Below are 26,639 nucleotides of genomic sequence, written 5' to 3'. Positions count from 1 at the left end.
CTATTAAAAATAAAAAATGTAAAACATTAATAGGCTAAATATAAGGACAAAACTCTACATAGTGTATTTTTCTACACACTCAATTCACAAAGACATCCAAAATCTTCATTAAATATGATCAAAATAATTACTTACCATCCAAAGCAAAAAAGTGCAAGATAAAGGCCCAAAAGGGTAGCAACGACATGTCTTATAAAAGAGCTAGTTTTGCTTGAATGTAGGTAAGTTCGAAACCAAATGGCTGCTAGCAAGGCAAAGAGTTGGCACACTACAAAGTTGACCTGCAAAGAAAAATTAAAATTTTGTATTAGCAACACAGACTTGAACGTTTCATTTGATGTTACATTAAAATTCTCACGACAAAAACACCAAGGTTACTTAAAATTAAGATCTTCCAGTTTGCTAAAGAAACGAAAACAAAAACCAGGGTGTCTTTCCCAGGATGACAGCCTCACGTTCAGAGGGAAGGGCTGATGCACACGTCAGTGCTATACGCAACAGGGACACTGGCGCCCAGCGTGGGGACAGGCTGGGAGGGGCCCGGAAAGAATCTGGAAGACACGGGGATGCAGACGTGGCACAGGGCACCATATGGTTAGAGGGAAAGATAAACTTATTTTAATGACTTGGGCGACCCTGTAACTGGTAGAGAAGAAGAGTTCTGAGCTTCTCCTAAACTCCTCTGGGTTAAGATCCAGTCAAGATCCTTGAGAGTCTGTGGGAGGCACCCCCTGCCGTTAGGAGTTCGGTGGCATCCCTGGCAGAGGAGTCAAGGGGATGCTGCTGGTCTAAAGCCAGCGCTGAAAGGAACTACGTGTCTCAGCTCCAGGGGCCTCAGGGACTGGTCCAGGAGGTCAGCAGGTGAACAAGAGGAAGGAGCCCCTGGAGAGCCATGAGGGAAAGAGACTACCCCTGAGCCCACCAAGGCCAGTCCTTAAACATCCTCATAACGGCAGGGACAACATCGCCCTCGATTTACAGGAATGAAACACAAGCTGGGAACAGGACTGCGGCTCCTTTTTCTCCCTTCTTAACATTTCTTTTGCCCTCACAAAATGATTTTTTTTTAAAAGACTACAAACGAGCCTCTCCTGTGGTATTAAAGACTCGAGAAAACCCTCCTTTTCTGTCCCTCATGAAGTAGGTTCTCCTAGAACACTAAGAAACATAGGTCTTAACATCTACAAATAAAAGAAAAATCCGTTTGACATTAGGAACCTGTGAGAAACACACAACAACACAACCATTGTTTCAGGAAGCTCAATTAGGAATAAATCACCCAGCCACACGTCAGTGCCGCCACAGATCCAGAGATATCTCTGCCCAGAGACACAGACAGCTATGTGTTTTTTCTTGCATTACAAGGAGAAAAACAGTTGGACATTGTACATTGCCTGAGAGACCATTGTTCTTTGAATCAGTTAAACTCAATACAACCAAAATGTCATTCCATCAGGTTCTAATAAGCACTTTTTTTTCTCCTAAAGGGTTCCAAGAATACTTTTTTAATTAAGCGAAAAGTAGATATACCAGAAAAATGAATATAGACGTTAAAAACTATTCACATCTACAAAGCGTCCTACAGTTTAAAAACTTTCTTTCAAATATGTTGTAACTAAACAAAAATGCATGGCGCATCTATTCTGGGCAGAGCATAGGAGTCATAAAATGCATAAGTCCCACTGCCAGCCCTAGATGGATTCAGAATCTAACGAGAAAAGGAAACACGTACACGTGGAAGGAACATCAACTCAGTTATTAACGGCTGGACAGAAAGCACTTTGAGAACACCCTAAAGGAGAGTGCATGAAGGAGTGGCTCACCAAGCAGGTGACATGAGGCATAATGACAGTGGAGCTCGGTAGGCACCAAGGCCTCGCTCCCTCCCTCTCTTTTCACACTTGTCTAACCTAAAACAAACCCTGAATTACTACAGAAGCACTCCAGAACCGCCGCATGCAGAATTCTGTTACCTCTATAACCATTCGTTTCAATGTAGTCATCTTACAGGTAAAGAGAATGAGATCACACCTCACACTCCAGACACTGAACAGGTATCTTTGGGGGCAGGTGCCAAAGTCGACAATTCAAAAAGAAAAACACAGGTCCCAGTCATCCTCCAGGGGTGAGAGCCACGGTGGTGTTGGAATATCAGAGAAGGGGCGTCTTCCATAAAAACGAGAGAACCCAAGATGAAGGAAGCACTCGCTGAGGCTTGCCAAGTGCGGTGGGAGCAGTGGGGGAGGGGGTCCAAACCGGGGGGGAGGGGGGCCAGAATGCAGGGTGAGGGGTCAGCATGCGGGGGCAGGGGGAGGGGGTCAGAATGCAGTGGGAGGGGGTCCGGAATGGGGGGGTCTCTGTTCGGAGACAGAGGGGCTCTGCATGCCACGCGGAGGCACTCAGGGTTGAGGCCATGCATGATGCAGGAACACAGGTGATTTAGTGAGTGATGAAACCCAAGCTCTGCGCCTGCCGACTGGGGACAGAGCGATGGGAGCATGGAACAGGCTGGAGGCCGTGGCTGGTCCAGCCTCCTTGAGCCAGGAGGGCTGAGCGGGTACAGAAAACACTCAGGCCGTCAGGGCACCGACTGGGGCCTGAGAAGCCAGGAGAGGCCAGCCAGCACCAGGGGACAGAGACATGAGCCTATGCGAGGCACAAGAGTCCAGGGGAGAATGTACCCCCCTCGCCTGCACTCAGTCTCAGAGCACAGGGGGGAGGCCAGCACGTACACTTGGGGGGCATGTCTAGGCCCTCAGAGCAGATGCACGTCTAAGAGTGATCCACACAGCGGAAGAGATGGGGGACCCAGGGCAGAACCCCACAGCCTGCAAGCCATGGCCCGGCCAGGTCAGGGCTGCAAGGACAGTGTGCCGTGTGGGGCAGGGCAAGAGGAGGCTCATGAGGCACCGTCAGGCCACAGGGCGCAGCACTGAGACCAGCCGCCTGAGTTGGCAACTGCAGCTTCCCCAGGGAGCCTGGCGACAGCACATCCAGGGCAGAAGGCCACAGATGAGGAAGCGATGTCTCTGGGTTTAGATAAGCCAGCTGTGAATAATTCAGACCTGATACATGAGGGGCCAGGACTGCTGTGCAGGAGACAGACACCTCGCCGCGTAAAGCGGGCTCCTGCTCCAAAAGCACACAGAACTAGGGTTCAGCTTGAGTGCCCGGGAGCCAACCCCGGGAGCAGGTGCCGTCGATCACCCTGACAGGGGTAGTCAGAGGCACACCTGCTACCCAGGCCTTGGAGAGCCAGGCTGCAAAGGAGACGGATTCAGCCCATCAGATGACAGTGGGAGCTCCAGGAGGTGGGACTAGCACAATTGATACCAAGCAAAAAACCTCTAGGACAAGCAGGTGGGAATATCCAGACTTGTTCCTTTATACAGAAGGAAAGGGTACATGCCCAGATGTCCAAATAGCACTTGTGAATTGAAACCATGTCTTAGTCATTGCTTCATGTGTGGGGTAGGTCAGGGGAGGCAACGCATGCTGGAGAGGAGAGAGAACAAGAAGGAAGGGACCTACAAGGCCGGGATGGAGACCCAACGTGTGCGGGCACTCTCCCCTGCTTCTATCCTTTGATCCGAGAAACAAGGAGCTGCTTCCCCAGTTCACTCCACCAGCTCAAGGTCACCTACAGTAACAGTGAGCACCCCAGGCTCCAAACCATGTCTGAGTCTAGGCTGCTCCCCAGCTGCCTGTCTACTTCTAGAGAACGTTCAAAGGTCCAACTTGATGGCTATGGGAAAGACCACATAGGGGATCTGTGATCTGCAAAATACATCCATTCTGGTTAACAAAATGCCAACACCTAACACACACAATAATAAACACACACGCCTGTGTATATTTGTTCCTGCTGTTATGGGTCAATCCTTCGCACAAGCTTTCTTCCAAATGGAAAGAAATTTAGACTGAAACAACTTTACGTTCCTTTTTTTCAACACCATTTTGCTGAAAATATACCTACACAAATGACCTGATGTGCCTTCAAAGAAACTGCCCCCAAGAAGTTTGGGAGTGGGGGGTGGGGTGAGAGGGGAGGCAGGGCATAGGACAGAGAAAGAAGCAAGGGTGAAAACTCTAGTTCATTTAAGACTCCTCTGTAACACTTCCCATTTTATACAAAAGAAGCCTTTTGTGAAAAGTTGCACACAGAAGTACCTATGAAAGCAGCTGTTGTAGGCACACCGGAAGATGCCTTCTAAGGAGCATGCTTCACATGAGGGGGTGAGAGAAGAATTTTCTTTGACATCAAATGATGTGGTTCAATCTCACAATTAAGGCAGTGTCCAGGCACACAGGCTTAAAGCCTGCTCCTCGGTAAATTTATGCCACTCCAAAGAAATAGCAGGGCTTCCCTGGAAGTTCAATGGCAAAGAACCCGCCTGCCAATGCAGGAGATGAGGGTTGGGTCTCTGGTCCAGGAAGATCCCCTGGAGAATAAAATGGCAACCCACTGCAGTATCCTTGCCTGGAGAATCCCATGGACAGAGGAGCCTGGTAGGCTGCAGTCCATGGGGTTGAAAAAGAGTCGGACACAACTGAATGACGGAACAACAACAAAAGAACTAACAGTAAGAGTCACTTATTTTTAAGGTTATTAAAGAAATTATTAATAATGCTCTAAAATAAAAGCATTTAGGGAGGGAAGGGTCCAAGATAGTGACATCAGAGGAGGACCCTAACTCTAACCTTCTCCCACGGACACACCAAACCAACAGCTACACCTCGTATGAAAAAATGTGTAAACTGCCACCCATGCCATACAAGTTAATTAGCTCCACGTCAGAGCTAAGCATTCTATAATGAGCCAACAACTGACTTACATAAAGAAAAACCTTAAATTTCAAGGCAGCTCAACATGAAGAGCAACACTAGAAAGACAAGTACCATCTGATGTCACGTATATGTGGAATCTAAAAATGACTCAAATGAATCTGTCTACCAACAAAGGTCCGTCTCGTCAAAGCTATGGTTTTTCCAGCATCACATATGGATATGAGAGTTGGACTATAAAGAAAGCTGAGCACTGAAGAATTGAAGCTTTTGAACTGTGGTGTTGGAGAAGACTCTTGAGAGTCCCTTGGACTGCAAGGAGATCCAATCAGTCCATCTTAAGGAGATCAAAGATGGACTGATGCTGAAGCTGAAACGCCAATACTTTGGCCACCTGATGTGAAGAACTGACTCATTAGAAAAGACCCTGATGCTGGGAAAGACTGAAGGTGGGAGGAGAAGGGTTCGACAGAGGATGAGATGGTTGGATGGCATCACTGACTCGATGAACATGAGTTTGAGTAGGCTCTGGAAGTTGGTGATGGACAGGGAAGCCTGGCGTGCTGCAGTCCACAGGGTCGTGAAAAATCGGACACGACTGAACTGAACTGAAGTGATGTAACAGAAACAGGCTCACAGACATAGGAAGGGAACAGACTTGTGGCTGCCGAGGGGGAGGGTGTGGGAGAGGGAGGGATTAAGGGTTTGGGATTGGCAGATGCAAACTACTATATACAGAATGGATAAACAAAAAGGTCCTACCGTATAGCACAAGGAACTGTATTCAGTATCTTGTGATAAATATGCATATATGTATAACTGAATCGCTGTGCTGTACAGCAGAAATTCACACATTGTAAATCAACTCTACTTCAATAAAACTTTTTAGAACCATGTGCAATACTCAACAAATGATACAAGTACCCCCCAAATCAGCTGCTGCCTCTGTATCTCTATCAGTGGAAGACAAATTACATCTAATGGTACTTTTCTATCAGTATAAAAGGCTTTTGGATAGCACACTTACATCCTCAGCCAGTGGCTCACAAGGGAATCGGGCCGTCTTGGGGAGACCCTGCAAGGGCGGAGCTGGGGGAACAAGGTGCAGAGCCCGTGGACAAGGATCAGAGGGGTCCTCGAAGGCCCACAGACACAACCTGTAGCATCCTCAGCACTGTGCTTGCATCCAGGTAAGTGTAAGTCCAGCTGTTCAGTAACCACCTACACCACTGAGCAGAACTAGAATTCTTGAATACTTGCTCCAGAATTTTTCTTCCCCTGGTCTGAAACAGAACTTCAAATTCTTTTTTTTTAATTCCCCAGGCAAAGCTCGTGTCCTTTATGTTTCAGAAACGTGTCCTCATCAACTAACCTCAAAGTCAAGTAGATACGATAGAGCCCAAATGCAATGCAAGAACCACTCTTTAAATCTCTAGGAAATAATATAAATTAAATCCACATAAGATACCATTATATATCAACCAGATTGCCAAATGTTTCGAAGTCTGCCCATACTGGTGTGGAGTGATGGGGTCTCTCACACACACTGAGCGTCTTCTTACAGGACTATAGCTACTCACTCCCTGTGACTCAGCCAGGCCACTCACTATGCAGGGCCTGGAGACATAATCAAGAAGGTTCGGAAATGTACTGTTCCTAATAGCCAAGTGCCGGAAAAAACCCAACACCCATTACCACCAGCAAAATGGCTAAATACACTGTGGTATAGTCATACAATAGGTAACTACACAGACAATGAAAGTGAAAAATTACAGCTTCTGACAGCATATGGACTAAACACAAGCTCTATATGAAAGAAGCCATACATCTCTTGAATTTAACTCAGAGAAACACATACAACACGTAAACATCTATTCATAAAATGTTCCCCCAAACAAGCAATCAACCATATTGTGTGGGGGTGCCCACCTGAGTGGTAAAACTACTTTTTTTTTTGTTCAGCTGCTAAGTCGTCTCTGACTCTTTGCAACCCCATGACTGTAGCCCACCAGGCTCCTCTGTCCATGGAATTTTCCAGGCAAGAATACTGGAGTATGTCGCCATTTCCTCTTCCAGGGGATCTTCCCGAACCAGTGATCAAACCCACATCTCTTGCGTTTCCTGCGTTATCAGGTGGGTTCTCTGCCACTTAGTGCCACCTGGGAAGCCCACTGGCACTCAAAATATAACAGCTCATATTTTATCTTCTTTCTTAGAGACCTGACGCATTCTACTGAACCTTCTGTAGACAATTACTGTTTAGGCAGAAGAAACAAGACAGACAAGGCTGATTCTGCACTCAGAGAACAGAGAGGTGCACAAGAAGACACACAGACCAACACGAACAACGGGGGCCACGAAGGGGGCTGGGAGAACGGGGGCTGGCATCAGGCAGGCCACTGGGGACTCCATCCTGGCCCCCAGATTATACAGCAACTGCCTATCCTAATCCCACATAAACAAAACACACCGGGCTCAGCCAGCAAAGACCCACGTCCGCCAGGACAGGCCTGTCCCTTAAGTGTTCTCCTCTCATCCTCCCCAGACAACAGCACGGAGAGCTACAAGGTGAAAGCCCAGACATCCCCTAGCCGCCCACCCCAAGCTGAATTCAACATCGTTAAAAACAGCCAGACTCCCAAGGGTTCATTAACTGACAGATCCTGAAGCGTATTCTCAGATCATCTGCAGAACCAAAAAAGCCGTCAGCTTTTTCAAAGGCACCAAAAACAGAAGCAGAAAGCAAGAGATTTAATCAAGACGCCAGCCATGGAAAGGACCTATCTCCTACCTTCCATGTTGACGAGAGCATATTTAACTTCAGTCTTGCCATCTATACAAGATTCCTATCATCTAAGAAGGAATCTGTTTCTGTCTACCTGTGAAATTAAAACGTACTCGATTAATTGCATCCACAGCTGCTAAATTATGAAGCTCAAGAAAAAGCAATCTGCAGAAACAAGCTGAATCCAGATAAAATAAACTCGCCACACACATATCCCAAAATATCGCACACAGCACAGACACAAAGAAGAGCTGGTCTGCTTCCCATCAACAGGGCTTGTCGAGCGTCCTCTGACGAGTGACAGACTAGGAGCTCATCGCTTAACAGGATAAACAGGAATAAATATAAGAACAAGGAGGCATCTCCCCTTTCACTGGGAGTGTTTGGAGTGAGAAAGAGAGAGTGTGTGCGGGTGTGTGAAATGTCTATCTCTTAGGTGGTTACAAATAATATCAGCAAAGCAGGAGACCCGCTGAAGGGGAAAAGGAAGAGGAATCTAAATTCACACTGACTGAATAAACAAATCCTAGCACATTCACACAGGATATTAGCAAGAAAAAGGAATGAACTATTGTGACACACACAACATAGATGAATCTCAGAATAATTTAAGTTTATAAAAGAATTTAGAACAAAAGAAGAGAATGATTCTATTTATATCAGTTTCTAGAAAAGGCGAACTGATCCACAGTGACCAGAAGCAGATCAGTCTCCATCTCAAGGCCAAAGGCTCCCCAACCCCCACCTGAAATGCACACAACGCAGACAGGACACTTCACCCTTCACATCAGAACTCAAACATCACATCTTCAAAAGCCCCCTACATCTTCCAAGCTAAAGCAGCATTCCCAATCTTTTTTTTTTTTTTAATTTGTTACCGAAGTATAGCTGATTTACAACATTGCATCAATCTCTGCTGTGCAGCAGTGACTGTTATACACATATATATGTTCCTTTTTTTAAGTTTTTTTTTTTTTAATGTGGACCATTTTTTAAAGTCCTGGATTTGCATCTGTATTATATTTTGGTTTTTTGGCCATGAGGCATGTGGGATCTTAGCTCCCAGATGACAGATCAAGCTCGTATCCTCTGGCATTGGAGGACAAAGTCTTAACCACTGGACTGCAGGGGATGTCCCACATATATTCCGTTTTTACATTCTTTTCCATTAGGTTTATCACAGGATATTCAATATAGTTACCTGTGCTACTCAATCATTTTTTAACATTCACAATAAACTGTGGAAAATTCTGAAAGAGATGGGAATCCCAGACCACCTGACCTGCCTCTTGAGAAACCTATACGCAGGTCAGGAAGCAACAGTTAGAACTGGACATGGAACAAGAGACTGGATCCAAATAGGAAAAGGAGTAAGTCAAGGCTGTGTACTGTCACCCTGCTTATTTAACTTCTATGCAGAGTCCATCATGAGAAACGCTGGACTGGAAGAAACACAAGCTGGAATCAAGATTGCCGGGAGAAATATCAATAACCTCAGATATGCAGACGACACCACCCTTATGGCAGAAAGTGAAGAGGAACTAAAAAGCCTCTTGATGAAAGTGAAAGAGTGAAAAGGTTGGCTTAAAGCTCAACATTCAGAAAACGAAGATTATGGCATCTGGTCCCATCACTTCATGGGAAATAGATGGGGAAACAGTGGACACAGTGTCAGACTTTATTTTGGGGGGCTCCAAAATCACTGCAGATGGTGACTGCAGCCATGAAATTAAAAGATGCTTACTCCTTGGAAGGAAAGTTATGACCAACCTACATAGCATATTGAAAAGCAGAGACATTACTTTGCCGACTAAGGTCCATCTAGTCAAGTCTATGGTTTTTCCAGTGGTCATGTATGGATGTGAGAGTTGGACTGTGAAGAAAGCTGAGTGCCGAAGAATTGATGCTTTTGAACTGTGGTGTTGGGGAAGACTCTTGAGATTCCCTTGGACTGCAAGGAGATCCAACCAGTCCATTCTGAAGGAGATCAACCCTGGGATTTCTTTGGAAGGAATGATGCTAAAGCTGAAACTCCAGTACTTTGGCCACCTCATGCGAAGGGTTGACTCACTGGAAAAGACTCTGATGCTGGGAGGGATTGGGGGCAGGGGGAGAAGGGGACAACAGAGGATGAGATGGCTGGATGGCATCGCTGACTCGATGGATGTGAGTCTGAGTGAACTCCAGGAGATGGTGATGGACAGGGAGGCCTGGCGTGCTGCGATTCATGGGGTCACAGGGTCGGACACGACTGAGTGACTGAACTGAGCTGACGGATAAGGGAGCCTGGCAGGCTACAGTCCATGGGGACCTAAGTGCTACTGAGTAAAAACTACCTATCCTAAAAAAAAAGTCAATTTCAGTTATCCTATTAATTATAAAAGGCTTCAAATGATGCAAAAAACTCACTCTTCTCCTGGGCTGCCTCATTATCATCAGATTTCAGTTCAATACAATACCAACTTACAAATGTCTTGATTTGATTTTGAAATAATACTGCTTCCCATCAAAAATAGTATACTTTTCAATAACAATCATGTCAACATAAAAAGTATAAACATTTAATGCTCAGCTTTGGTTATGAACTCCTTCCCTTCAGAATACTTAGCCATTAAGCACTTAAAGAATACATTAGTGAATGGGCCAATGTAAGCACTTTGAACTTTTTTTTTTTAGAATTTTTAAAGGTTTCAGATATTGCTACCCAGAAAATCATAATCGATCATTGTGCCTCACGCTGTCATGCACTGTGAATTACCCTACAGTCACTCACTAAGATATCCCTAGAATGCACATTTCATTAAAACAGGGATTTTTGTCTATTTTGTTTATTTCTCAGCATCTATTTCTGACCTATGACCAGCACTTAACACATGTGTTTTAAATAATTGCAAACTCGAATTTTGTTATCTTATTCCAGTCACAACATTATTCCAAATTTATGTATCATCTCGTCCTCCTGTTGCTTGATGTCATTTTATTTTAAGCATGAGCTGAAAAGTAATTCCTGGATCCAAATCACAGTAAGTAATTGACCTCCAAACTGCACAGTGACAGGTGCTGAGTCAACCGCAAGAGATGCACCTGGGTCCAGTCACGCAGGGGGTCCTGGGAGGCCAGGCTCCACCAGTCCTGATGCGGAGACTCCATGAAAACAGCTAACAAGTTCCTGCTCCCAGGCTCAAAAGGAAGCCACAGCTGGCAGACCATCTGTACATCCAGATTATCAAATATTTACACCAACTCCGAGGTGAATATTAAGCAGCACCACAGAGCCAACAAAGTCCCATAATTAAGTCGTTGAAGGCGGTGTTTATGACTCACAAGAAAGCAGCTCCGTCTGGAGGTGTGTCGTGAGCACACATCCCCGATTAAAGATAGAACAGTCCAAGTCTGTGAACCCCTGACTTTAACAGAGGTTCTCCTCAAAGGATAAGGCAAGTGGCATGCAACCAGCTGGCAAGGAACCACACATGACAAAGAGCACAGAACAGACCAGGGTGAACTGCACTGAGCGCATCACAGCAGCTGCAGCTGCGAGTCCAAATGAAGCATCTGTTACCACCTAACAGACCATCAACAGAAACCCCCACTCCAGCCCTGACCGGGTCACCTCTGGCATCCGTCACTTTCTACCACAGTATATCACATTTATATCACTTCATACAACAGTTTCTTAATATGAAAATAAGAATAGTCTCTGTCCACTCTTGTAGATCATGAAATACATTCCCTAAACCCAAACAAACATGATGCACCCTTCTGATCCTTTACCTACCTACCTGGCCTACCTGGGCAGCTGGTTCAGACCCCCAGAGGGGAGTTCCATGATGCAGCCAAGAAGCTCCAAGAGCTTACATGAAGCATGTAAAACAGTCAAACCCACAGAGAGAAAGTTCATGGTTACCGGGGGCTGGAGGAAGGGGGAAAAGAGAGTTGTTTAATGGGTGCACAGTTTCCGTATTACAAGATGAAAAAGTTTTGGAGATCTGTCATACAACAATGTGAATATCCTTAACCCTACCGAACCATACAGTTAAAAATGGTTAAGATGCTAAATTTTATATATGTACACATGTTATCACAACTTTTTAATTTTTAAAATTACTTTTTAAGATAAATAATCAAGGGTGTCTTCATTGGAAGACACCATAGGAAAATGGAAAATCAAGCTACAAACGGGGAGAAGATATTCTGCAATACTTATAATGAAGAATCCAAAACAGAGAGAATCTCTAAAAACCAAGATGAAAAAGACAAAACCCCCCTAGTGGTCCAGCGGCCAACATTCTATGCTCCCAATGCAGGGTGCCCAGGTTTGATCCCTGGTCAGGAAACTAGACCTCACTTGCTGTACCTAACAAGATCCTGCATGCCACACAGAGATCAAAGATCCCACATGCTGCAACTAAGGCCCAGCACAGACAGATAAATAAATACACAGTTTTTAAAATACAACCAGAACTAATACAGGATAAAAGTGTTAGTCGCTCAGTTGTGTCCCACTCTTTGCAACCCCATGGACTGTAGCCTGCCAGACTCCTCTGTCCATGGGATTCTCCAGGCAAGAATATTGGAGCAGGTTGCCATTCCCTTCTCCCGGGATCTTCCCGACCCAGGGATTAAACCCATGTCTCCTGCCTTGCAGGAAGATTCTTTATCATCTGAGCCACCAGGAAGCTTTTAATATAGATAGAATTAGCAGAAATATTCTTTAAAAAAAAAAAATTTTTTTTTAAAGAAACACAACTATCCAGTTTAAAAACAGGCAAAAGACAGGCCTAAGCACTTCACAGCGAAGGAAAGACAAATCGCCAGGAACTATAAGAAAACACACTAACCTCACTTGTTTAGGAGTAAGGAAAAGTAAAATCACAAAGTATTTTTTCACGCCCATGACACTGGCCAAAATTTATCAATCTGGTAACAACAGGAGCCAGGTGCTGGTATGGATGAGGAATGAAAGAAATTGAATACCCGGCTGTGTATTCTGGTTATAACCACTTTGGAAAACAGCTTGGCATTATTTAGCAAAGTTAAAGATACATTCTCCATGACCATAACTTGACCCATAAGGAAATAAACTCAGATAAACTCTCACAGGTTCTTGTTCATGTGACAAGAACCTGTGAACAAGAACGTCCACGGAAGCATTATTTATACACTAAAACCCAGAAACCACGCAAACATCTTGGACAGGAGGACACAAATAAGTCAGAGTGTATTCACACCAGATCAGGGTGGAAATGTAAGAACCGCAGCGACAGCCACCAACATAAACAAATACAGCCTGATGGAAGAAATAAGACACAGAAGAAAACATATAGTATGAATCATCTGCATAAAGGTCAAAAGTCAAAACTGGGAAAACTAAACATTATGTTGTAGTTAACACTATGAAGAAAAGCAAGGAGATACTAAACCCCAAATTCCAACAGTGACTCCTCTGTTCTGGATGAGCCCTAAGAAGGGCAAGAAGGGCACCCAGGGAGCTCAGGAAGGTTTTCCTGAAGCTGGAGGCATGAGTGAGGACGCCACATCCTCTAAGAGCACGTGGTGCTGGTGTATCATCTCCTGCAAACCTGTTTCTTATAAACAACTCCCCAGAAAAGGTAAGATGCACCGGTATAAAAACACTCTACAAACAAGTAAAGAACTTTGGGGGAGAAAAATGAAAGAACCATGTGCTGTGCTGCGCTTAGTTGTTCAGTTGTGTCCGACTCTGCAACCCCATGGACTGTAGCCCACCAGGCTCCTCTGCCCATGGGATTCCCCAGGCAAGAATGCTGGAGTGGGTTGCCATGCATTCCTCCGGGGGATCTTCCTGACTCAGAGATCGAACATAGGTCTCACGCATTGCAGGTGGATTCTTTGCCGTCTAAGCCACCAGGGAAGCCCAAGAGAACCACAGATCCCCCCAGATTATTCATTTACTCTGTTTTTGAATAGATAATGGACCAGGTTCTATGTATGCGTGTATGTTCAGTGGCCCCTCTTTGTGACCCCATGGACTGTAGCCCGCCAGGCTCCTCTGTCCATGGGATTCTCCAGACAAGAATACTGGAATGGGTTGCTGGGCCCTCCTCCAGGGGATCCTCCTGACCCAGGGATCAAACCCACGTCTCCTGCATTGCAGGTGGATTCTTTTCTGCTGAGCTACCGGGGATGCCCAAGTTCTATGAATATAGCAGCTTATACCTAAGTCATCAGCACCACCATTCAAGTGTTATGTAATCTGATGGATGACTGTCAAAGATCTTTAAAAAGTCCTATCACAGCCTCAAATGATGCAAATCCTTCCGCCTCCCTCTCTTCATCATCACCAGGAGAGAGATCAAGACGGGAAAGGCAGTCACCCCACGGGTCACAGGAGAGGGAGCAAGAGCAGGAGGAAGCCAGAAAGGGCTGGCATCCTGCCTGAGAGAAGACCAAAGCCACAGGCGGCGGCCACATGGAAATCCAGCTGGTTGGAGGCTCCAACCCCCGCCTGGCTTCCCTCTGAGCAGGAGGAAACACAACTGGCTGTCTTTGCGGCCCCAAAATATAGGTATACAGTTCCTCAGGAACAAAAACTAAAAATTTCCCATCTTTTCCCAAGAAGCTGTAATACATCCAAATCAAATTCTGGATCTTCCGCCGCTGGGCTGGCCCTAAAAGTTGGGACAGCGAGCCGCTAACGCTCACCAAAATCAGCATTTCTTTTCATGCACGATGCTCTCAGAAAGGACATTTGTTTGGTTTTGAACTTTCCTCACTGTTCTAATCAAACTACCAGAGGCTCCCCATTCTAGCAAAGCCAAAGTCTTGGTCTGAAAGCAAAATGGAATTCTGGAAATCGAATCCTGAGCCCCAGCCTCCACCCTGAACTCCGGACTCAAGGGCAATGGTCTCTTCATCATTCCTTCTTTGAGTCTGACTGGCTCCCTGAGTCAGAGGAGGCTTTCAGTCCTTCCCTCCGCACGCTCCAAAACCACCTCTCCCCTAAGCCCCCACTGTCTGCCCAGCTCTTTAGGCCAAGCACACCAGATGGGCGTCCCCTCCCGCCAGCTCCTCTCCTCGTGCATTCAGGACATCAGGGAGTCACGGCTGCTCTGCCTTTCAGGAGCCCCTGGGCAAGCCTTCTGCTTTGTTGCCAACACACTCGGCTCCTCCCGGTCCTCCTCCCATGCTCCACACGCTAACAAGGTCTTCCAAAAAGGAAACCAGGCAAGCTCATTTCTCCATTCAGCTCCTTGGAGGGTCTGCCTTGCCGGCACAGGCTGCTCAGCTGCCTTCTTCCAGATGACGGAGTGGAAAAAAAGTTGGGGTAGAAGGGAGAAGCCTCCCTGGAGAGGCCTGGCAGCACCACCTCAGCCAGGAGACCAGGCCAATACCAGCGGCAATACGTCAGGTGGAAAGCACCTGCCCTGGACATGCCATGACCGAAGTGACCGGCACCTTTGGGCTCCATCTCCCAGACACCCACCGGCCAGATCAGTCATGAGGGAAACCTCAGACAAACCCCCCTGAAGGGCTTTCTATACAATCCCTGACGACTCTCAAAGCTGGACACCTCATCCAAAACAAGGGACATATGAGAAAAACTGCCACACTCTGGAGGAACCCAACAAACATGATGACTGAATTTAAGTGTGGACTATCCCACGCAGGGTCCTGGGTCACAAGAAGGACGTTGTTATGGACTGAATATTTGTGTCCCCCCCTCAATTCATACACTTGGCTTCCCTCATAGTTCAGTTGGTAAAGAATCCGCCTGCATTGCAGGAGACTCCGGTTCAATTCCTGGGTCGGGAATATCTGCTGGAGAAGGGAGAGGCTACCCACTCCAGTATTCTTGGGCTTCCCTTGTGGCTCAGCTGGTAAAGCATCTGCCTGCAATGCAGGAGACCTGGGTTTGATCCCTGGTTTGGGAAGATCCCCAGGAGAAGGGAAAGGCTACCCAGTCCAGTATTTTGGCCTGGAGAATTCCATGCACCATATAGCCCATGGGGTCGAAAAGAGTTGGACATGATTGAGCGACCATCACTTTCACTTTCAATTCACACACTGAAGCCCTAACTCCTGATGTGATGGAATTTGGAGATGGAACCCTTAGGATGTAATTAGGTAATGAGGGTGGGGCCCTTGTGAGGGGATTGGTGCCCTTGTAAGAACAGATACCAGAGAGGGAGCTCCTGCCCTGTCTCTCCTCCCCTTCCTCCCTCCCCCCCCCCACCCCCCCCTCCCCCCTCCACACAAAGAGGAAAGACCATATGAACACAAGAGCAAAAAGGCAGCCATCTGCAAGCCAGGGAGAGAGGCCTCACCAGAACCTCACCACACTGGCACCAGATCTCAAACTTCAGCCTCCAGAAACATGAGAAATAAATGTTGTTGAGGTCATCCAGTCATTGTTATTTGTAATGACACCCCAAATTAACTCACACAGACCTTGAAGAAAAACTAAGGAAATCCAACTAAAGCATGTAGTTTAATAATAACGTATAATACTGGTTCACCCATTGTGGTAAAGGAGCATTCTAATGTAACACATTAACAACAGGAAAAAGTGGATGTGGATTACATAAGAACTTTCTACCTTCACAACTCTCTGTAAATTAAAACTGTTCTAACATTAAAAGTTCATTTTCAAAAATCCTATCATGTGTGCCCCACTGTCTGGGTTCCAAGGACCAGCATTCTGAGTCAGACAGACAGAGAGCCACACACACCCACAGCAACAGAAGCTGTGGCCTTTTAGTGACCTAACCCCTCAACATCACAGAGCATCACCTTCACTGTACTGTCAGCTGGAGCAGTCACAAACCTGGCCAGGATCAAGGAAATACATTCCACCTCTTGACAGGGAGTGACACGTGCCAGAAAGATCACTATGACTATTTTTTGAGAAATACAATCTATCAGAGGTTGACATATAAAGTTGAGGGAAATCTCCAAAAGACACAGGTAGTAAGAGATACAGAACTCATCCAAGATGTCAATATCTTAATAAATAAGAGGTCCAGAAAGAAAACAATGACAACAAAGACAAAGGAGAGGTTACCTAACAAATAATTCGTGAGGATTTCTCAGAGCTAAAGAACACGAATCTTCGATCTGAACAAATTCACCAAGTATCAGTAATCAGACATAATGTGAAATTTAAGAAAATCAAGAAAAATGGGAAGACCCCACGACTCTTCAAGAAAGAAAATCAGGTCAACTACACGTGAAGAGATTCTAGACTAGCTTCAGACTTATCAACAATACTGTACACTGAAGGACAATGGCCCAGTGTCTTAAAAGTTAAAAGGCAAAGTTAGTGAAAAGGTGAAAGTGTTAGTTACTCAGTCACCTGCAACTCTCTGCGACCCCACAGACTATGGCCTTCCAGGCTCCTCCATCCATGGGATTCTCCAGGCAAGAATACCGGAGTGGGTTGCCATTTCCTTTCCCAGGGGATCTTTTTCACCGAGGGATCGAACCCGGGTCTCCTGCATTGCAGGCAGGTTCTTTTCAACCTAAAGCTGCATGAAGATAATTTCAAATACATAAAGACTCAGAAAACTTACTGTCCTTATACTCTTTCTTGGGGAGTTACTTGGAGATGGGCTTCAGCAAAAATAAAAGTCCAGAGCAAATAAGAAGGCAAGGATTCGAGAAAGAATCTGGCTCACAAATGCAGCAAAAGGAAGCTGCAGAATGCAGCCTGCACAGAGGCCAGGGGAGAGTGCACCCACCCTGGAGACAGCAAGGGGAAGGCTCCAAGAGAGCACGACCCAGGGAGAAAGAGAAACTCTCAAAGTGCATGTGTCGTCCCTAAGGATGCGGAATTCAAATTCTAAGTTAGCAACATGCTTTCCAAATTTCTACGGTGGGCAAGTATTGTTAACTTTAATAATAAAACTTTTTATATAAAGAAAAATTTAAATAATAAATTACGGGACAGAATTTATTATTTAAATTTATTATTTTAAAAAATTCTAAACAATAAATTACAGGACAGAATTTTTTGTCCAGTAAAACAAAGTTTTAAAATTTGACTCCTTTTCTGTCTAAAACTAAGTCTTTGGAAGCTTGTTCCCTCCCAAAAGAGAAACAATGACCATTAAAATTTTATGCTCCCCAGTCCACAGAACAAAGGAAACAGTTTTCTTTCCTATCTAACTGCCAACAAAAATGATCAGTTTTTAAGGATTCTATTCTGTATCCTACTAGAAGTGACTTACCAAACAAATCCATAATTCTAAAAAGAGTTACCTTCTAAGTAGTAAATTCATACACCAATAAAAAACCTTTCCATGATATACTTTTTAAAAATTTTATTGAAGTATAACTGATTTACAATGCCGTGTTCATTTCAGGTGCATCACATACAGATTTCACATATATATGCACACATACATGTATTATTTTTCAGATTCTTTCTCCCTATAGCTTACTACAAAATATTGAGTATAGTTCCCTACGCTACAGAGTAGGGCCTTGTTAGTTATCTATTCTATTTACAGTAGTGTGTTTCTCCTTACCCCAAACTCCTGATTTATCCCCCTCACCCCACTTCAGTAGTAACCACCTATCAAAAGCACGTATGGGCACGTGTGCCCATGGCAGGGGACAGTGCAAGGGTCGCCAGCTGCAGGTTCCAGTCCAAGCCCCACTGCTCCCTGGGCATCTGCGCCCTGGCTGGCAGTGCAGTCAGGAGGGGCAGTGAAATGAAGCGGGCAGTGAGAAGGAACAGCAATGCCCAGCACAGAGAAGCGCCCACCACATGGAGGTGACGTCACAACACCTGCCTGAGCTTCGAAATACCCTTTGTTGAGCCGTTAGAGCATCTGAGGTATCTTACATCCTCTAGTGATCAAATAATACTCTCAACAACTTGGAAAACAGTCACGACTCTCCCCATCTTAAAAACAGGTGTTCAGAAAAATTACTGTTTTCCCATATGCAGGTGCTAATTCTGGACTGTGGGACTGCAAGTCCTCTCATGTCCTGTGCACGGGAGGGACCCTACCAGGGTCACATGTTCCAGGGACCTTCCCTCCCCGGGGAGGGAGGGGACTTCCAGGCTAGCACACACCCCACCCCACTGCGGCCACGGGGAGCCACACTCGCCCAGTTGTTGAGACCAAACCTGATCTTAAGAATCTGCCAGATGACATCTTTTTTTTTTTAATTTACTTATTTATTTTAATTGGAGGCTAATTTCAATATTTTAGTGGTTTTTGCCATACAATGACATGAATCAGCCATGGGTGTACATGTGTTCCCCATTCTGAACCCCCCTCCCACCTCCCTTCCCATCCCAGATGACATCTTAATCTGCATGTGAAACCAGGAATGGAAAAGCCTAGGGAAGCCCCAGGGTAAAGGAGGAGAAAGGCTGAAAGGCTGGCCCTGTCAGAGTGAAAGCAGGTAACATTCACCCCAGTGAAAAGGGGCACTGACGTCACTACAGCCTGCACCTTGTCACCGCGCCATCAGGAGAGAGTATGACAACACTGGAAGGGAACCAAAACTGCTAAAACTAAAACAACGCTGAGGACCACAACAAGCCTGTGTTCAGGGACAGGCTGATGGAGAAGGCAGGCTGCTGACTCCCTACTACCGATGATGCCCCTCTCCTTACTCTGTGAATGTATCTACACCCTCCCATAAAGTATCACTTACTGTTCATACTGGCACCTAACAAAAAAAGACCTCGCTGTACCCTTCAATGATAATTTCTCCTGCTGTCCTTAGGTTTTAATTAGAAACACATTCTAACACTTGAAAACTGACCACCTATGAATGGGAAGAAGAGAAACACAATGAAACCCAGATAAATTGAAACATTTCAGGTGTGTGTTATTTCATTTGGCTACTTTCTTCAATGAAGCAGAAATTGTTTCAACTATCATTAAAATTTTTAAATATATAGGTATTAGTCCATTTCCTTTTCTTGGTATTTACTCTTTCATATCTCCTTTTCGCGATCAAAAGAATTTAAAGCAGATTCCTTTTTCTTGACTCCAAAACCCAAGTTCTTTCCACTAAGCCATTCTTCTTCTCAAACAAACATTCTTTCACTGATGCTACAAGCCAACACTAGCTGGTCCAGCATTAGAGATTCAAGAGATAATGAAGAGTTCCTTCCCTCAAGGGCTTAAAATCTACCCTAGTGAATAGCTTTTAAAAAAAACTTATTAAAGTCCAGTAGGATAACTGTTCAAAGAAGGCAATGGCACCCCACTCCAGTACTCTTGCCTGGAGAATCCCATGGACGGAGGAGCCTGGAAAGCTGCAGTCCATGGGATCGCTGAGGGTTGGACACGACTGAGCGACTTCACTTTCACTTTTCACTTTCATGCACTGGAGAAGGAAATGGAAACCCACTGCAGTGTTCTTGCCTGGAGAATACCAGGGACGGGGAAGCCTGGTGGGCTGCCGTCTATGGGGTCGCACAGAGTCAGACATGACTGAAGTGACTTAGTAGCAGCAGCAGCAGCAGGATAACTGTTATAAGCCATGACACGCACAGGTGTTATAACAGTAATAGCTAATAGTCATTCAGCACTTACTATGTTCCAAACTCTTTACAGAGAAAATATCTTACAAAACCCCTCCCCACAATAGGTACTCCCTGCTTGGGGGGCGGCCTTCTGTTCCCGGGGCCAGAGGTGTCTTCCAGGGCAATGCTCCCACCCTCCCCATCCTCCCCATCAGAGAAAGAAAACCTTCACTGAGCCTTTGGGCTTTCTTTAGATCTGCCAGCCTCAGGCTGCTTCACCATGTGGGACCCGGACGGAAGGAGCTGAGTTCCTTCTGGGGGAACCTGCAGGTGCCCAGCTCTGCCTGTGTTGGGTGAGTTAAACTAACTTGGAGGTTGTGGGGAAATAAACAAGAGGGCGGCAGTCAGGCTCTCTCACCCCACGTTCTGCAAACAATGACTGCACGGCTGTGTGACAGCAGAGATGGCTGATGGTCCTGTGCAAGCGCGTCACGAGGTACTCGCTTGGTCATGGGCGACTCCGTGCAGTTTGCCTGTGTGAGCTTCACCGTGAAAGCCCTGGCTCCTGGTGTACCGGGGCTGCAGTGGAGGGGCATCACGGCTATGTTACATGCAGCTATGGTATGACCATGTTATGGCTACATTATGGTTACATTATGGCTGTGGCTATGGCTGCTGCATCAGGCAGGAGACAGGTTGTGTTATGGCTGCCTTGCCGGTCAGGAGAGAGTAAACGTGTCTGCAGCTCCTACGGCTCCTCAAGTCTTCTTCCAGCCTCTGAGCTCAGGCCTTGCCTACCATGGGTTCGGTGAACAGTGCTACATAGTGAGATACAGCGAGACAGGGGTAAACTGAAAAAGCTGGCTTAAAACTCAACATTCAAAAAGTGGAAATCACGGCAGGTGGTCCCATCACTCCATGGCAAGTATAAATGGGGAGAAAATGGAAGCAGTGATAGATTTTATTTTCTTGGGCTCCAAAATTACTGTGGACGGTGACTGCAGCCACAAAATCAAAAGATGCTTGCTCTTTGGAAGAAAAGCTATAACCAACCTAGACAGTGTATAAAAAAGCAGAGACCTTACTTTGCCAGCAAACATCCATACCGTCAAAGCTATGGCTTTTTCAGTAGTTGTGTACAGATGTGAGAGTTGAATCATAAAGCTGAGCGCCAAAGCATTAATGCTTTCCAATTGTAGTGCTGGAGAAGACTCTTGAGAGTCCCTTGAACTGCAAGGAGATCAAATCAGTCCATCCTAAAGGAAATCAGTCCTCAATATTCATTGGAAGGACTGATGCTGAAGCTCCTATACCTTGGCCACCTGATGCGAAGAACTGACTCTCTGGAAAAGACCTGGAAGCTAGGAAAGACTGAGGACAGGAAAAGGAGGGGACGACAAAGGATGGGATGGTTGGATGGTATCACTGATTTGATGGACGTGAGTTTGAGCAGGAGACACTGAAGGACAGGAGAGCCTAGCGTGCTGCAGGCCACGGGGTCACAGGGAGTCGGATTCGACTTAGGAACGGAATAACAGCAGCAAAGTACTGGGAGCCCCATGTGGCAGGACACCAAAGTCACAGCTCCAATCAGCTTTTATCAGTAAGATTGACAATCTGATCCACGTTTGACTCTTTTCTCTCTCCCTCAGCCAGGGCTGAATTTGGCAAGAAGGGTTATTGATTACAAGAACATGAAAATGCCAACATGATCATTCTATTTTACATACAAGGGAACGGAGACTTCTACAGCTTAGAGCAGGTAAGTCTCCTTTCTCAAAAGCAGCAATATCACCATTTGAAACCACTGCCTCCCTAGAAGAGAAAGATAAATTCCCAAACTGATACCACATTAAGTTTAACAGAAATTGCAAAAAGGAAATAGAAGTTCATGCTAAAATAGCTGGTTTGTCCTATCACTGCTGCTACAAATTATGTTCAGTTAGGTTTAAGAAATAAAATCTAAAGAACACATACAGTCATCTTATCAACAGTTCTCTAACACAACAGACAAGTCTGCACTGAGCACTTGCTATGTGCCAAGCGCCGTTCCAGGCACCAGTCAGCAGAAAAAAAGCGAAGTCACTACTCTCAAGGAGACTACATTTAGTGAGAGAAACAGACAATAAACAAATATATAATGTCAAAGTTTATAAAAGAATGGAAGGTCGCTATTTTAAGAAGATAAAGACAGGGACTTCCCTGGTGGTCTAGCGGCTAAGACTCCATGCTCCCAAAGCAGGGCACCCAGGTTCAATCCCACCCCTCAGGGGAGTAAATCCCACTTGCAGAAAGGAAGGTCCGCACATAGCAACTAAGACCTGGCACAGCCAAGAGAAAAATCTCCTACTACAACCTACAATCTCAACAGACTTCCAACATATAAAAAAGTACCTTGCATCGCTAAAGGTTTTTTTAAAGACAAAATGACAGCAGGTTCTATGTGGGGATGGGGAGACCAGAGAAAGCCGCCTTTAGCAGGCCTTGAGCAGAAAGCTAGTGAGAGAGGGGGGTGAGCCACACAGACATCTGGAAGCAGAAGCACTGGGGCCAAGGCCCCGGGGGGAACATGGGCACAGCATGCAAGCAGCTGTGAGGGGGCGATGCAGACAGAGCAGAGGAGAAATGGTCGGAAATGAGGTCAGAGGTCAGCAAGGCCACACCACGGGGGAGCCTGGGGGCCATCCTAAGTGAGCAGGACTGTGACACGTGATCTGTGTATCTGTGGCTCACTCCCTCAGTCCTGCCTGCCTCTCTGTGACCCCAGGGACTGTAGCCCGCCAGGCTCCTCTGTCCATGGGATTCTCCAGGCAAGAATGCTGGAGTGGGTTGCTATTTCCTCCTCCAGGGGATCTTCCCCACCCAGGGATCAAACCCAATCTCTTGCATCTCCTGCACTGGCAGGTGGGTTCCTTACCCCTGTGCCACCTGGGGAGCCTGTTAGGATCTGCACTAAATACCTGATGTCGCTCCCTTCACAATACATCCCCTAAAGTTGTATGAGTGCTTTTTGTTTCTTCTTCACCTACAAGTAGAGAAATCAAGGAAGAGTGGAGTTTTCCTTCTTATTCTCAGGAACATAAGGCACGGCTTCCCAAAGGAGGGAAGGAAGAATGGAGTGTCTGCTCCATTAACTGTGATCCTCGCTGGTGGGGTCTCAGGACCTCTGAGCACAAGGCAGGCCGGGGACACCAGCCTCCCACATCCCTGGCAGCGCCAGCCGATGCACCCAAGTGTGGCTCCCCTTCGTGGTGACTTCTGTCAACACGAAACCCAACTGGGATGGGAACAAAACAGTGAAATTCTGCTGGTAGACTTCCACGTGGTTTGGAGGCTTAAAATTCTTTATTATGTTTCTGAAAATTAGAAATACAATCATCATAAACTTGTATGTGCACATACGTCTGCAGAGGAAGGCACCAGGGACGGAGAGATGGGAAGCTCGACAGGGGAAAATAACCTAGTAATCTGACACCTACAGAAAGAGGGCAGAAGACCCCTCACTCTGCCAGAGGCAAGGTATAAAAGGAGGCCACGCCTCTGAGGTCCCTTCCTCAATCCTTTCAGCACTTGCTAAAGGCAGTGGGGCAGGGAAGCCAGGCGTGCTACAGTTCATGGGGTCACAAAGAGTCAGACATGACTGAGCGACTGAACTGAACTGAACCATGTTAAAACAGAGAGCTAGTAGGAAACTGCTGTATAGCATGCTGAGCTCTGCTCCAGCTTGGTGATGACCTACAGGAGTGGGCTGGAGGCTAGAGAGGGAGGGGATACATGGAGACACACAGCTGATTCACCGTGTTGTACAGCAGAAACTAACACAACATTGTAAAGCAACTATACGCCAACAAAAAATAAAATACTAAAGGAGAAAATGAACTGTAATACAGATCAGTCCAGTCGTTCAGTCGTATCAGACTCTTTGCCACCCCATGGACTGCAGCAGGCAAGGCTTCCTTGTCCATCACCAACTCCCAGAGCCTGCTCAAACTCATGTCCATCGAGTCAGTGATGCCATCCAACCATCTCATCCTCTGTCACCCTCTTCTCCTCCCTCCTTCAGTCTTTCCCACCATCGGGGTCTTTTCTAATGAGTCGGCTCTTCCCATCAGGTGGCCAAAGTATTGGAGCTTCAGCTTCAGCATCAGTCCTTCCAATGAATATTCAGGACTGATTTCCTTTAGGATTGACTGGCTGGATCTCCTTGCAGTCCAAGGAACTCTCAAGAGTCTCCTCCAACACCATAGCTCAAAAGCATCAATTCTTTGGCGCTCAGCTTTCTTTATAGTACAAATCTGACATTCATACACGACTACTGGAAATGACAGTCATACCATTGACTAGACGGACCTTTGTTGGCAAAGTGATGTCTCTGCTTTTTAATATGCTATTTAGGTTTCTCATAGCTTTTCTTACAAGGAACAAGCGCCTTTTAATTTCATGCCTGCAGTCACCATCCGCAGTGATTTGGAGCCCCCCAAAATAAAGTCTCTTACTGTTTCCATTGTTTCCCTATCTATCTGCCATGGGACTGGAAGTGATGGGATTGGATGCCATGACCTTAGTTTTCTGAATGCTGAGTTTTAAGTCAACTTTTTTACTCTCCTCTTTCACTTTCATCAAGAGGCTCTTTAGTTTCTCTCCACTTTCTGCCATAAGGTGTCATCTATATATCTGAGGTTATTGATATTTCTCCTGGCAATCTTAATTCCAGCTTGTGCTTCACCCAGCCTGGCATTTTGCATGATGTACTATGCATATAAGTTTAATAAGCAAGGTGACAATATACAGCCTTGACATACTCCTTTCCCAATTTGGAACCAGTCCATTGTTCCATGTCTGGTTCTGTTTCTTCTTGACCTGCATACAGATTTCTCAGGAGGCAGGTCAGGTGGTCTGGTATTCCCATCTCTTGAAGAATTTTCCACAATTTGCTGTGATCCATACAGTCAAAGGCTCAGTCATGTCCGACTCTTTGCGACCCCATGGACTGCAGCACCCTAGGCTTCCCTGTCCATCACCAACTCCCAGAGTTTACTCAAACTCATGTCCACTGAGTCAGTGATGCCATCCAACCATCTCATTCACTGTCATCCCCTTCTCCCAACTTCAATCTTTCCCAGCATCAGGGTCTTTTCAAATGAGTCAGTTCTTCACATCAGGTGCCAAAGTACTGGAGTTTCAGCTTCAGCATCAGTCCTTCCAATGAATATTGAGGACTGATTTCCTTTAGGATGGACTGGTTGGATCTCCTTGCAGTCCAAGGGACTCTCAAGAGTTTTCTCCAACACCACATTCAAAAGCATCAGTTCTTCAGTGCTCAGCTTTCTTTATAGTCCAGTTTTCACATCCATATATGACTTTGGCGTAGTCAATAAAACAGAGATAGATGTTTCTCTGGAACTCTCTTGCTTTTCTGATGACCCAACGGATGTTGGCAATTTGATCTCTGGTTCCTCTGCCTTTTCTAAATCCAGCTTGAACATCTGGAAGTTCACACCATGCAGTATTTGGGTGCAATCTCAAAAATGACAGAATGATCTCTGTTCGTTTCCAAGGCAAACCATTCAATATCACAATAATCCAAGTCTATGCCTGAACCAGTAATGCCAAAGAAGCTGAAGTTTCACAGTTCTACGAAGACCTACAAGAAGAAACACCCCCAAAATATGTCCTTTTCATCACAGGGGACTGGAATGCAAAAGTAAGAAGTCAAGAGATACCTGGAGTAACAGGCAAATTTGGCCTTGGAGTACAGAATGAAGCAAGGAAAAGGCTAACAAGAGTTTTGCCAAGAGAATGCACTGGTCATAGCAAACACCCTCTTTCAACAACACAAGAGAAGACTCTACACACGGACATCACAAGATGGCCAATACTGAAATCATACTGATTACATTCTTTGCAGCCAAAGATGGAGAAGCTCTATACAGTCAGCAAAAACAAGACCAGGAGCTGACTGTGGCTCAGATCATGAACTCCTTACTGCCAAATTCAGACTTAAATTGAAGAAAGTAGGGAAAACCACTAGACCATTCAGGTGTGACCTAAATCAAATCCCTTACGATTATACAGTGGAAGTGAGAAATAGATTTAAGGGATTAGATCTGATAGAGTACCTGAAGAACTATGGACAGTGACATTGATCACAGGAGGCAGTGATCAAGACCATTCCCAAGAAAAAGAAATGCAAGAAGGTAAAATGGTTGTCTGAGGAGGCCTTACAAATAGCTATGAAAAGAAGAGAAGTGAAAGGCAAAGGAGAAAAGGAAAGATGTACCCATTTGAATGCAGAGTTCCAAAGAATAGCAAGAAGAGATAAGAAAGCCTTCCTCAGTGATCAATGCAAAGAAATAGAGGAAAACAATAGAAAGGGAAACACTAGAGATCTCTTCAAGAAAATTAGAGATACCAAGGGAACATTTCATGCAAAGATGGGCTCAATAGAGGACAGAAATGGTATGGACCTAACAGAAGCAGAAGATATTAAGAAGAGGTGGCAAGAATACACAGAATAACTATACAAAAAAGATCTTCATGACCCAGATAACCACGATGGTGTGATTACTCACCTAGAGCCAGACATCCTAGAATGTG

General features: G+C 45.6%; 1 protein-coding gene across 1 annotated transcript in view; it reads right to left on the bottom strand.

Annotated features, from left to right (window-relative positions):
* MBOAT2 (membrane bound O-acyltransferase domain containing 2) overlaps nucleotides 1-26,639 on the bottom strand; it is a 102,036-nt gene that overhangs the window by 55,316 nt on the left and 20,081 nt on the right. Inside the window, exon 2 of the mRNA XM_052649189.1 lies at nucleotides 136-281. Within this exon, the coding sequence (XP_052505149.1) occupies nucleotides 136-281 (146 nt within the window). The remainder of the gene's footprint in view (nucleotides 1-135; nucleotides 282-26,639) is intronic.

This window comes from Budorcas taxicolor, chromosome 11, assembly GCF_023091745.1.
Source record: "Budorcas taxicolor isolate Tak-1 chromosome 11, Takin1.1, whole genome shotgun sequence".
NCBI classification, from domain to species: domain Eukaryota; kingdom Metazoa; phylum Chordata; class Mammalia; order Artiodactyla; family Bovidae; genus Budorcas; species Budorcas taxicolor.
The sequence above is the reverse complement of the archived record's forward strand: the minus strand, read 5'-3'. Positions and strand labels throughout refer to the sequence as shown.